Below are 11,534 nucleotides of genomic sequence, written 5' to 3'. Positions count from 1 at the left end.
TTGAAGAGTATCGATATTACCGACTATCGATATAAATTTTTCGACCGCCAATTCACATCCAGGTTGTTTTTCACGTCCATGGCCGACTTCTGGCGACTCTTGATGTCACACCGTCACATGTTATCTGACGTGATCACATGATCGCGTCCGAAATTGATCGACGTCGAGTCGAGGGAGTGTCTTTCGAATTTGATTGTTTTTCCGTGCAACGATGCTTCGACAATTATCGCTCCTCTTCGCCGTCCTCGCCGCAGGTAATTTTCCCCGCTCATCCTTAAGAAATCCTTTCGAGAACGATCGGAATGGCTCGAGTTTTTCGCGATCAAGTTCCCGGCTGCGCAAACCAGTCTATCTTCCAAAACATTTTCCCGAAGAATCCGCGAGATACTCGAAATGTTTAAACTTAATTTCATTTTAGAACGAAGTAGATCTTTTCCTGGACATTTCGAGTATGCTGAGACATGTGTTATTTCATCGAAGACGGGTCTTCGTTCAATGTACTTGTAACGTTCTTAACACTTTGCTTATCCTAGTGCTTGTCTTTCTAGTTCACGCCAACGGTAACCTCGCCGTTCTTCACTCACCTGACAGCATAGAATTCACCGTGAATGGGAAGATCGAGCAAAGCAACGTCAAGGAGATGATGTCGGCAGCTCTTGGTTACACCGGAAAGCAGGTGCGTCGTCTGTAATCTCTCAATGGAACCGTCGAAAGTTCTTGGATGCCACGAAGCTTTGAATGCATTTGAAACATTTGAACGGCAAAGCTTTAAGATTTTATAACATCAAATAGATGAAAGAAGCTGAATCTTGAAGTTCAATCCCTCTGCAATCTCGAGTATCTTGTACTTGAAATAACATGTGCTTTATGTGAAGATTTGTTCGCTGCGAGAGAAATATATTTGTGATCTTACAGAGGGAATCTTACACGGAGCAAAGTATTGCCATCTGGGATCCATTTGCGTTGCCCAAGGCGTTGGTTGCTATACCGATTGACGGAGTAGAAAAACTACCCTTCCCAACTTACAAAGCCAAAGTCTGGTATCCTCTGATCGTTGACGAGGCGGAGGAGACCACTTGGCAAGCGATTAGAAGCAGAGTAGAGGAGCGAAGCAACGACAACACGTTGGTCAGGATTAACTTGGGTGATGGGGTTGACGCCGTAAGTATTAGACGACTGAATTGATAAATAACAAATAGCTTGATATACAAACGAAACTTGTCTTAGTAGTTTGACACCCTGTTATTGAAGATCCTAGATATTATAAACAAAACCTTTCTAATATAGCTCGGCCAGTCGGCTCTCGGCGAGCTGAAGCCTGCTAACATGGAGAAAGAGAAACTGAAGTCTCTGAACTCCGAGGTCGAGGAGGATCGCAAGTTCGTCGAGGAGATACAGCTTCTCCATGCCGTCGCTGACAATGCCGCAAAGAAGCACGACTCTGGCACCGATGTTTACTGGTTGGTGGTATCGGGTCTCAAACCAGTCCTGGATCTGCATGGGAACACTTCCGCGGCCGCTGAGGAGGCATCTACATTGTTAAGTGACGCGATTGATCACGTTTCCAATGCCTTTGTGAATACTTACGATGGCAAGGTACGAAGGCACTCGCTCTTGATTTTACCTGCACATGTAGCTCGCATCAATGGATAGACCTCGGACTATTCTTTAGCCTATTTGCACGTTAATAATCGTACGAGGTTATACAATTACATGTTCACACGTTCAGAATGCTTTCGCATATCTGTTCTAGATTGTCGTTGCGGCTTTTACGAATGACGCCTCGAAGGTGAGAAACGCCCGCTCCGTTCTCGAGAGACAGCGCAGAGAAGCCCCGGTGAGTTGTCCAATACTATCTTAAGCTTTATATGAGCATTTTGTAATCTACCATTTCGAGTGCAGGATAATTTGAAAATTTTTGAGAACATTGTGAAAGAAAAATATTTAAAAATAGAATTTATGAAAGAACTTATGATAATTATATAAATATACAGTACAATATAATTAAATTAAACATCCCTATTTAAGTCAAACTCGATCATCTTCATGAGTACAGTTTTCTTTGGAAACAAGTCTTTACTCTCATTTTATTATTGAAATGATAACAGGATATATTGTGCGAAACATGAAACTATGTGATTATTAAAATTCACCGTTTACTTATTTTTTTATCAAGTTATATACAATAAGAATAATTTTGTATTCTCATATTATTTATTGTCTTATTTTTATCATTTTGCGATTCCGACAATACATAATATATTTGAACGTATATGATATAACTAATTTTGCAACCGATTTGTTAAGTAAGTATCATACTTTTTATCTTAATCAATTGAAATTCCTCTTCCATGCCGAAATATAATAGAAAAGACAAAAAAAGAACGCCAAATATGGATTTGAATATTCAAATTACTCCAATTATCAAGGGGTATTGGGTTTAGAATCACGCGGTGTGTTAATTCGCTTGAAATTATCTATCCTTCATCTGTACCATTTTTAATTGTTACGGGATATTTTGTAGGCTCATAAGACTAAAAATGTTAAAACCGCTGGTGGTGCCAAGGGAGCGCCAATTAATTCAGACATTAACGATAATTTTTTCGTCAAGGTACCGTGTCGAGTCGCATTGCATGGGCTATTACTTTGATTGAGAGTGTTTCTTTTCCGAATTAGAGGTAGCTTTTATGCATGGATATCGCGAACACGACGAATTACTCTTTAATTACTCTAATCAAACGAACTTACAAACTTCTTCGGCCACTATCCATCCGTTCGTCTTCTTTTCTTTCTCGAAATTTTTTTCAAACAATATTCAAACGAATGGTCGAAGCTTGGTATCGACAAATCTAGAATCTACTCGCTAATTCTTTAACATTCTGATGTTCTTAATCGATCAAATTTGAAGCTCAGCATCGGTGAATTTAGATAGTCGCTAATGTGATCCTTGAAACTGTCAGTATCCTTGGGCTCAATGAAATTCCAAGTTTGATAGGCAAATTTGAACATTTGCCAAATCCTTAAAATGGATTAAGATCCCTACGAAACAATAGAATCTGAAATTCGGTGTCGATGTACTTAGCAAACTTAAGTCCTTCAAGTTCTAATATCTTTGGAGTCTTGAAGACTGGGCTTGCTTTAATCACTTTAATCAGATACTGAACACTGATTGTAGCAAGATGACGAGCAAGACGAGCAAAAGAATAAAATGGATGAAGAGGACAAAAATATATTATTAACTAGTACTGAGTCCAACACTGTCGTCCGTACTACTGACCGTACGGGCGATAAAAACGAGATGCTGGAAAAGACCGGCGAAGTTATTAAGGAGAATAAGATAAATAATACTGACATACAGACAATTATTGGACAGGTATCGCAAACATATTAACATGCATCACAATCGATGGGTCCAGGGGAGAACCGGATAAGCTCGGCTTCTTTTTCAATTTTTACATTCTGATGCTATTGTATGATCATATTATGTAACAAGTGAACAATTTTTTTCTACTAATTACTCGATATTGATGATATAATATTATCGAAAGAGGGAGTAAGTTTTATATTAAAAAACTTTATAAAAATTAGCATACAGAGAAAAAGCATAATAAAGTACAGACGGGCAACTTTGTCGCGCGAAAAAATCGCTCGTCTGTTCGCTCCCTTAATGAATACAGTTTGACACAATCTTACAATCTTACAATCAGTTATGTTGACATGTTGGAATAAACGTAGATCATTTTAAGACAATCGAATTAAATAGTAAAATTCCTAAATTTTGGCACATAGAGAAATTGACAAAATGTGACTTGTCAAGTTCTTTTCCTGGACCCTTCAGTGGTTTTCGTTTTGCCAGACCTTGCCAGAATATTAGAGCACCTGAGTTCTAGAGACTAATTAATTCAATGTTTGCCAAATACTCCAATAGAGCCAAACAATATTACAAGATTGTTCAACACTTATCTAATTCAGCTTCAATTTCTTGTAAGATTTCTTTTGCATTGAGATTATAATCTGCCATAGATGCCAATTAATGCTTATGTGAATGATGCTTAATAGACATTCTTAATTAAGCAGCAAATTTTAGATAGCTAGTTTTGTACTCGAGAAGCGAAAGGATGTAAACTTAAGAAATTACTTCCAGAGATGTTTACTATTTTACATAAATCTTATTGCATATAAATATGCCGACAGTCAGGCTTGTTGCTTTGTGCTTCTCAAGTGCGAAATTATAATCTTGCATGAAGGCTTGTCATGTCTGATTGCATGCATATGTTTTAATGATGATAAATCTATCAAATAATGGGACTTTCGATGGAAAGTTTTTATTAGAGAAGATTTAATCAGCCAATTAATTGTTTAGCAAGTATCGAAAACAGATCTCATTGATGAATTACGAACTCTCCAGTTCGTTTTATATGTTAATTGCGAAAGCCTTGGTATTTTTTGCGCATTTCTGAATACGCTGAATTTTTTCTTCTTACTCGTTCGCGAGATGTTAAGAAATGTAGAGTGTTACTAGTAAATTTAGCAAGTATCACAGAAAGAGACGTTTGCAGGATTGAGATTTTGTTTCGAGAATTGCGTTTACCTTTGTTACAACGACTATTCTGTTTCAGCCTGAATTTTCCGGCCGTGCGAAAACTTACACGGAGGATTATCCAGTCATCTTCAACATAATGCTGTGGTTCGGCGTCGTTTTCGTCTTCTCGCTTTTAGCAATTTGTAGTACGTATTTTTGTAAATATAGAATTGTATTTAGCTTGGAATTATTTTGAGCGAAATTTCTAAAAATACTCTGAGTGTTATTTAGAATCAGAAATCTTTGAAATTTTTTCGTTTGGAATAGTCCCCGTTATTCTGATGGATTGCATTTAAAAGATATTAGTTTATATAATTTACATTGTATATATATTTTATATATTTTTATATAATCTACATATATAATTTATTTTATATAATTTATATTTATTTGTATAATTGTGTATTATATATTTAACTTTTTCAAAGGCAAAGATACAAAAGTTGCTGATCAGTTCTTTGGATAACTATGTTTAATCATTCAACCAAAGAAACTTGAACATAATGATAAGAGCTTGATATTTTCAGTCGCCATCGCCGATATGGATCCAGGACGGGACTCCATCATTTATAGGATGACATCGAATCGAATGAAGAAAGACAATTAAATGTAAATATTATTATACATATTATATATATTACATATAAGTAATATAATTTTGTAACATATGTTTCTCCGTGCAAAATGTAGCTCGTCAGAGTATCTGTATATGTAATTTATCAACTTTAATTTAAATGTGTTCAAGTAGGGAAGTAGGGCTCTATCGCATATTTCCATATCCTGAAAATTCTTTAAATTGAGTGATCCAAGCTCGTCAGAGCTACCAAATGACAAGGATACACATGATATCACTTTATCAAAGCTTAAAAAGTGATTGTTACATCCTTATGAAATTTCTGCAAGTTTGTATATTCCTCGAAAGCCAAAGGCTATCCTAAATATAACGTAATCAGCCAAATTAAGACATCTGCGCATTTTTTTAGTCAGTAGAAATCTCGTATAATTTCAACGAGTTCAATTTTCAATCCTATAGATACCGGAAAATTAATCATATGCTCATTTTTTACGTTTCTATTATGTCACGAGAAAGAAACGTAAAAAAAAATTACATATTTTCTGCTTGCAGCATTGAAAATCTGATCTCTTTGAAATTATAACAATCCCCATTGTGCGCGCGCAATATTCGATGCTTTCGCGAACTCGAAGCAGACGACGTGCGGTCACGTGATCATTAGCGGCGCTAGCGGCCAATTTCGCGCCGTTCCGCGCAGCTGTGCGTTCGATGAGAAGTCGCGCCACGCTTTTTGCATTTTCAAAACAGTTTATGTACGCAGATCAGCGCCAGGAATACTGACTCGAGCGTCGAATCGTAAAATCATAATCGAGGTACGCGTGCGAGAATCGATTATTTTTCTTACGCTACTCATTTTTGCGCGTCGCTTTGCGCACGACGCACGAATCCGCGGAATGGACGCGACGGACGCGAGGCTGGAGGCAGGCGAGGTTGCGCGCGCATCATGTGACTTTTCGAACGCGAGCGAGGCTTGCTTTCGCGCCATATTGCACCGTTGAACGTGTCGCGGTGTAGGTGCCTCCGCATCGCTCAGGTATGTTTTGCGCATTGCAATTTGCAATGTCTTTGCGTGTAGTAAATATTCACGAAACGCTGAAAAGTTTGAACAAACATCTCGATTATAGTATCAAATCATCATTTCCCATACAGATCCTTGGATCTCCGGCGTTCCTATTTCCTCACATTACAACGAATTGATGACGTCAAGAGCGAGAAACGTTTTTGCTAGCGCTACGTAAGTATAAATTGATTTAACTGAATTTCCTTCGACACCTCCTCAACTCCCATACTTATTTTTTGAAATTATTCGTTTTTATTCATTTGTTCTACGATATTCAATTTGTTTGTGGTAAACGCGAAGCCGAACCCCCGTATGCGGGGTTGGGTGCTGAACTCGAATGCGCAATTCTCTTGACACTACCAGAGAGAAACCTAGCTCTCTGACATACCACTACAAATGTGATGTTTGAAGCGAGAGACGTTTGAATCTTATATAATTCCACTTGGTGAAATTATATTTCGAAGCAGTATACGTGACGTCATTAACACAACATAAATTTTCGTTTGCATTCATACAGAGATGTACAGTATAATTGAAGGGTTTACAATTTGAGTGTATGAAGAACTGCGATATTTTGTTATGCATTATAAAGGGATAGGAAGGTAAAAAGAAAGAAAAAGAGATTTAAAATGCAAACAATCATGTTATTTCATCCAAACATCGAAAATCCATATATTTTAAATATAGAATGTGCGAAATCTAGCATATTCTTGATGAAATAAACTTTAAATAAATTTTTTAATAACGTGATTACATGGACATTTTCATATACAATATATTATACATATTATACAATAATAAATCATAAAAAATAATTTATACAATCTTAAATATCTTTCCATGTCGTTAAATTTTATTCACTTATTTATACAGAATACAAGTATTTGCAATATGATTAATAAAATAAAATTGTTTTGTTTTTTTCTCAATGTATGGATTGTATAGTAATACATGTACGTGCACGCGCGCATATATATACATCTTGTTAAAAATGTTAACTCTGTTTTACCAAAATAGAATCTCCGTAATGTGTGTATATCTACTCATCATCAATAAGAAAATTAGAATTGAACGTTTTAGACTGGTCCATTTATATAATATGAATAACGCTAATGAAACATTAGAGCATTAAAGCGAAAGCATTTGGGTGCATCATGTGGATTGCATCCAAACTCGTTGAAAATGAAGGTTTTACGCGTGATGGATACTTCCAGATGTATATATACTTACTGGTATATGGAGTAATGTGTGAAGTGTCGAATTGGACATAATCCATGTTAATTAATAACACGTCCAATCGTATATAATTGCTCGCATTTGTCCGAACAAACACATACCCTCGATGAAGCTATAACATTCCTAGGTAAGAGAACTACGTTGAAAGACGACATGGTATCTATTTTGGTCTATTTTACATCTATTTTAATCCGTCAGCCGTCACCAGACGCCACTTTATTGTATTACTACTACTACTATCTGACATTGAGTCAGACTTGCTTTTTATAACTGAACTAGTATACACTTTTTTTAAAGTGAAATAGGTATATGCTTGACATTTGGCAAAAGGAAGAAGTTCTAGTGCAGTCCAGTGCAATAAAAAACCTTTTGTAAGGTTATTATAATCTGTGCAAAATACCCATAGATATAACTATATTTATGGAAGTACTTCTTTTTCTTGTTTCCGTCTTACATTAGTTTTCATTTTGCCATTTCGTCTCGCGGTCAACATTCATACTACGGTGATGGTACTAGTTCTCGTCCGATCCTTCCCCTTAAATTAAACATCAAAATTGCTAGTTTTTCAGGCTCTGATCGGTCGGAATACTTCCTTAATGCGGTATCTCGTGTCTATTACTTCCGCTATTGCCTTACACGTGCGGATATTGATTAATATTTAAATACGTTTTTTAAGCGTCACGATTATGTAACTTATTACAATTATTACAAATGTATCTCCGGTTTTTCATTTCCTAACTATTTCACCTTGTAATACTTGCTTGTAATGCGTTTGTTATTATTAGCCGTATCGCGATTATGCTTCCTGCATATGTGTGCACATGCGTGAATGCACATGCGTACATGTATGTGTGTACATGTGTATGAATAGTATGAATGCGAATAACAGTTATATGTAATAAGTAATTTACGATTAACTATTACATCATCGTATTTTGACTGAAATTCTTAACGGTCTCTTAACAAATCCCTCCGCCGTTTCCAAGAAGTCGGTTTTAATTTTTAATCTAATAACAAATTTTACGAAAATAAGATGAATCATTCAATTGCTTTACGAATATACTTAATTTTTAAAAATAGATTCTTTAGCTATAATAATTTGAATCAATATAATCCTACTTTCGTCTTTTAATTAATTAATAAGTTTGTTATAATTTGACAGAGTTATTTCGATTAATCATAATTAATTAATTTAATCGACTAATCTATTAATTTCTTCAATTATATTACATTTTGATTTAATAATTTCTGCTTGAATTTATTAAAGCTACGAATTGACAGGGATAAATTATTATATAACATACAAAGTGAATTATTTTATTATATCTTTTACTTATTTTAATTAATTAATGATCTCGTTCTTTTCCTTAATGGAATCATAATTTTACCGCCGCTTTACTTTATTATCGCTGTTAATTTTATTCTTTTATTACGTAAGACATCGGTTATAACTTCATCATCTTGTCAAACATTTAAATTTCAAAGTGCGCAATAAAACCAGGCATAATTAGTGGCGTATCGCTTTTTATATATAATAACGGTAACGTTTATCAGCTCGTGATTAACGATCGTCGATCGTTTTCTCGTGTTATTGGTAATTCCCACCGATACGATCTCGAAGTTCTTCCGGTCCATTTCAATCGATATCAGACATTTCTTGTTTACGTATACGTGCATATATGTGTAATGCTGAAAAGCAACTTTCCTTAAGAAATAAGATAAGCATAATTTAAGAATTAAGGTGTATACGTCTCTCTATACGGAATATCTCTACAGAGATCGAAGTTGTTTCAAGGATCTGTGATACGTATTATAGATATATATCGAATCGAAGTATTATTGTTATTCCACGCGCGATGCTTTCTGACGAATAAGATCCAAAGATAAATATGTTTATTAGAATACATTCGTATAAAAATCTAAGTCGTATCGGGAATTCATAATATGGTGATATTGCAACAACTACAGCTAATATAAGATAGCGCGGATTTCAAATCAGTTTAGAATGCATGTAACACGTCAAATTACTATTATTATTCTACGTGACAATTTTCTTAACCACTAAATGTGCAAGTATTTCTTTAATACAAGATAAAGTTAAATTCAAAAGGCATGAATAAAAGAATCGAAAGGAGAAGTAGAAAGGCCATGATAACGCGATCAAGTTAAGTTCTCTTTAAACTATCTGTAATTCGTGACAGAATTTAATTATTATTTATAATCCCATGTGCGTCTGTAATACAAAAACATTTAAAGGGAATATACACATATACATGGTGCCCTATTTTAATGAAAACAATTGTATATCTCCTAAACTTAATGCCGTACAAAAAAATTATATCAGAATATGCATATATTTACGCGTTCATGTTATATATAAGTATATTCTGATATATATTTTATAATGTCTTCTGATTTGTGTGTGTGTGTGTGTGTGTGTGTGTGTCTAAGCAAACAGCATATAAAATTATAAATAAAATTCCATTTTGAATTACAGATCGCCTGAAGTGGGCTTAAAACTAAAAGGAATGATGTACGCATTGTGTATAAATGTGTCGACTTTTAAATTCGGATCCACCCGAATCTTTTTCCAATCTCGTTTTCGCTTTCTCCCAATCTTCCTCTTGACTTTTTTTTTCTTTCCTCCATCTCTAATACAGCAGGAGGAATATCTCTATCCAAGATCCGAGTCACATCAAGGATCCATGACATATAGATGCTGCGCGCAGCAGCAACAACTGAGGTCGACTCCTCTCGGCGAAGGTTTTCACCCCACTTTCGGGCCAGATACAATCCCCACCTGGGCTCTCGTTGCGCACCCACCCCACCTCCGGGTTCTCCAACAACACCTGTCGTTACGACGGCGAACGACTGGCTTTCCGCCAGTCTGACGTATATACGGTTGTCGCAGGTTCTCCCGAGATTCTTGTCGCGTGCAGCGGAGTCCTGTCGTCCGCCCGTCGTTCTCTTTTCTCAGCGTAGCGATTTACTTGTCGCGCTACGCACCGACCGCGCGCGCGACCGAGGTTGTCGCACTTGTCTTGTTTCCGCGCGCTCGTCTTGTTCCCGCGTTTAGTTGTCTCGTTTTCGTTTGTCGTCGCGTGTCGGAAAACTGTGCTCACGACCAGAAGTCAATTGCGTAATCGCACGGGATCTTCAACTCGGGGGATGCCCGGCAGTGATAGCGAGGAGAAATAATGGTTCGTTGTGTGGAAGAATTCGGGGATAATTTAGAGATTCGCGATGTACGAAATTTCCCTCCCGAATCAATGCTGATTTCGACGTGGATCTTGAATTTCGAGGAGGATTTACGAGATTCGAGATCGATCGACTGGCGTGTTAATGTAGAAATTCGATTGTCAGACGCATGATAATTAAGTCGAAAGATTGTTGATGATCATTGCGTGATCTTTCTTGACGGATTTCTTTTGTTATATCTTACTGCCAGTTGTTAACGATAAATCAAATTCATATCTGGGCAATTTTATTTACGTAGCATTCAATAAACTCTATAAATTTCCGTTAAAATGGTTTCATTACTTGCGCAACGTTTTGTGCACTGCGAAGGATATAATTGTCCTCAAGAATTTTAATCCTTACTTTTGAACATTTTGATAAGTTTAATTACTAATAATTATATATTAATAGCTATTTTAATTATTAATCATATTAAGAGCAATTCTGTTGCAAGTTATATATTAATATGTATTATTAATAATTGTCGCGGAAGATTTAGAAAGCATTCGATTCTCGCAGATCGGAAATTAGCCGATTCACGTCGCATCGCGGGAAGATGCGCATTGTATTCTTCGCGGAATCACGTGGCGCATGCATTGCCGTGCCACTTCAGGACCAGTCATACCTGTAATTCCACACGTCCACCACGTGGTCGATCGCAATCTCGTAAACACACTTACCGCATCGGCGATCTAGGAGGATCATCTCTGAGCGATCGATCGGTTTCCGAAAGTCGCGTTTAAAGGTCTCGTTCCGAGACCGAAACCAGTATATAGCCTCAGCGAATTTAATCCACGGCCATAAATATGCGCGAATACGGTCCTCGCGCCGATCGTCGGGATTTC

General features: G+C 36.4%; 2 protein-coding genes across 10 annotated transcripts in view; both read left to right on the top strand.

The window, feature by feature from the left end:
• Window positions 1–92: 92 nt before the first annotated feature.
• On the top strand, window positions 93–5,544 carry Atp6ap2 (ATPase H(+)-transporting accessory protein 2). Of its 3 annotated transcripts, none has more exons than XM_071708778.1 (8): window positions 93–254; window positions 549–676; window positions 916–1,161; window positions 1,288–1,596; window positions 1,754–1,837; window positions 3,176–3,373; window positions 4,620–4,728; window positions 5,110–5,544. In XM_071708778.1, exons 1-8 carry the CDS (start codon window positions 212–214, stop codon window positions 5,187–5,189), a joined length of 1,197 nt encoding a protein of 398 aa, XP_071564879.1. In that variant the 5' UTR covers window positions 93–211; the 3' UTR covers window positions 5,190–5,544. The 3 variants fall into 3 exon arrangements, with proteins under 3 accessions (XP_071564879.1, XP_071564880.1, XP_071564881.1); XM_071708779.1 differs by lacking the exon at window positions 3,176–3,373 and adding an exon at window positions 2,525–2,611; XM_071708780.1 differs by lacking the exon at window positions 3,176–3,373.
• Window positions 5,545–5,653: 109 nt separating this feature from the next.
• The window catches only part of LOC139773933 (uncharacterized), a 79,045-nt gene continuing 73,164 nt past the window's right edge, over window positions 5,654–11,534 (top strand). For 5 of the 7 annotated variants that reach the window (XM_071708790.1, XM_071708789.1, XM_071708793.1 and 2 more), the window contains exon 1: window positions 10,324–10,652. The gene's annotated coding sequence lies outside the window, so the exon portion shown is untranslated. Of the gene's footprint in view, window positions 6,190–6,305; window positions 6,391–10,323; window positions 10,653–11,534 lie in introns of those variants that run through there. The other 2 variants (XM_071708791.1, XM_071708792.1) reach the window with 2 other exon arrangements.

The sequence above is a fragment of the Temnothorax nylanderi genome, unplaced genomic scaffold, assembly GCF_030848795.1.
Source record: "Temnothorax nylanderi isolate EJ_2023f unplaced genomic scaffold, tnyl_v1.0 TNYL_tig0071_pilon, whole genome shotgun sequence".
NCBI lineage: Eukaryota > Metazoa > Arthropoda > Insecta > Hymenoptera > Formicidae > Temnothorax > Temnothorax nylanderi.
The sequence above is the reverse complement of the archived record's forward strand: the minus strand, read 5'-3'. Positions and strand labels throughout refer to the sequence as shown.

Bases quoted from the DNA above. Each gene is read 5' to 3' on its own strand.
- Atp6ap2 (XM_071708778.1), top strand. From the start codon at position 212: ATGCTTCGACAATTATCGCTCCTCTTCGCCGTCCTCGCCGCAG. The intron at 1,597-1,753 runs GTACGAAGGCAC...TATCTGTTCTAG, and splicing joins TGAATACTTACGATGGCAAG to ATTGTCGTTGCGGCTTTTAC. The intron at 1,838-3,175 runs GTGAGTTGTCCA...CACTGATTGTAG, and splicing joins GACAGCGCAGAGAAGCCCCG to CAAGATGACGAGCAAGACGA.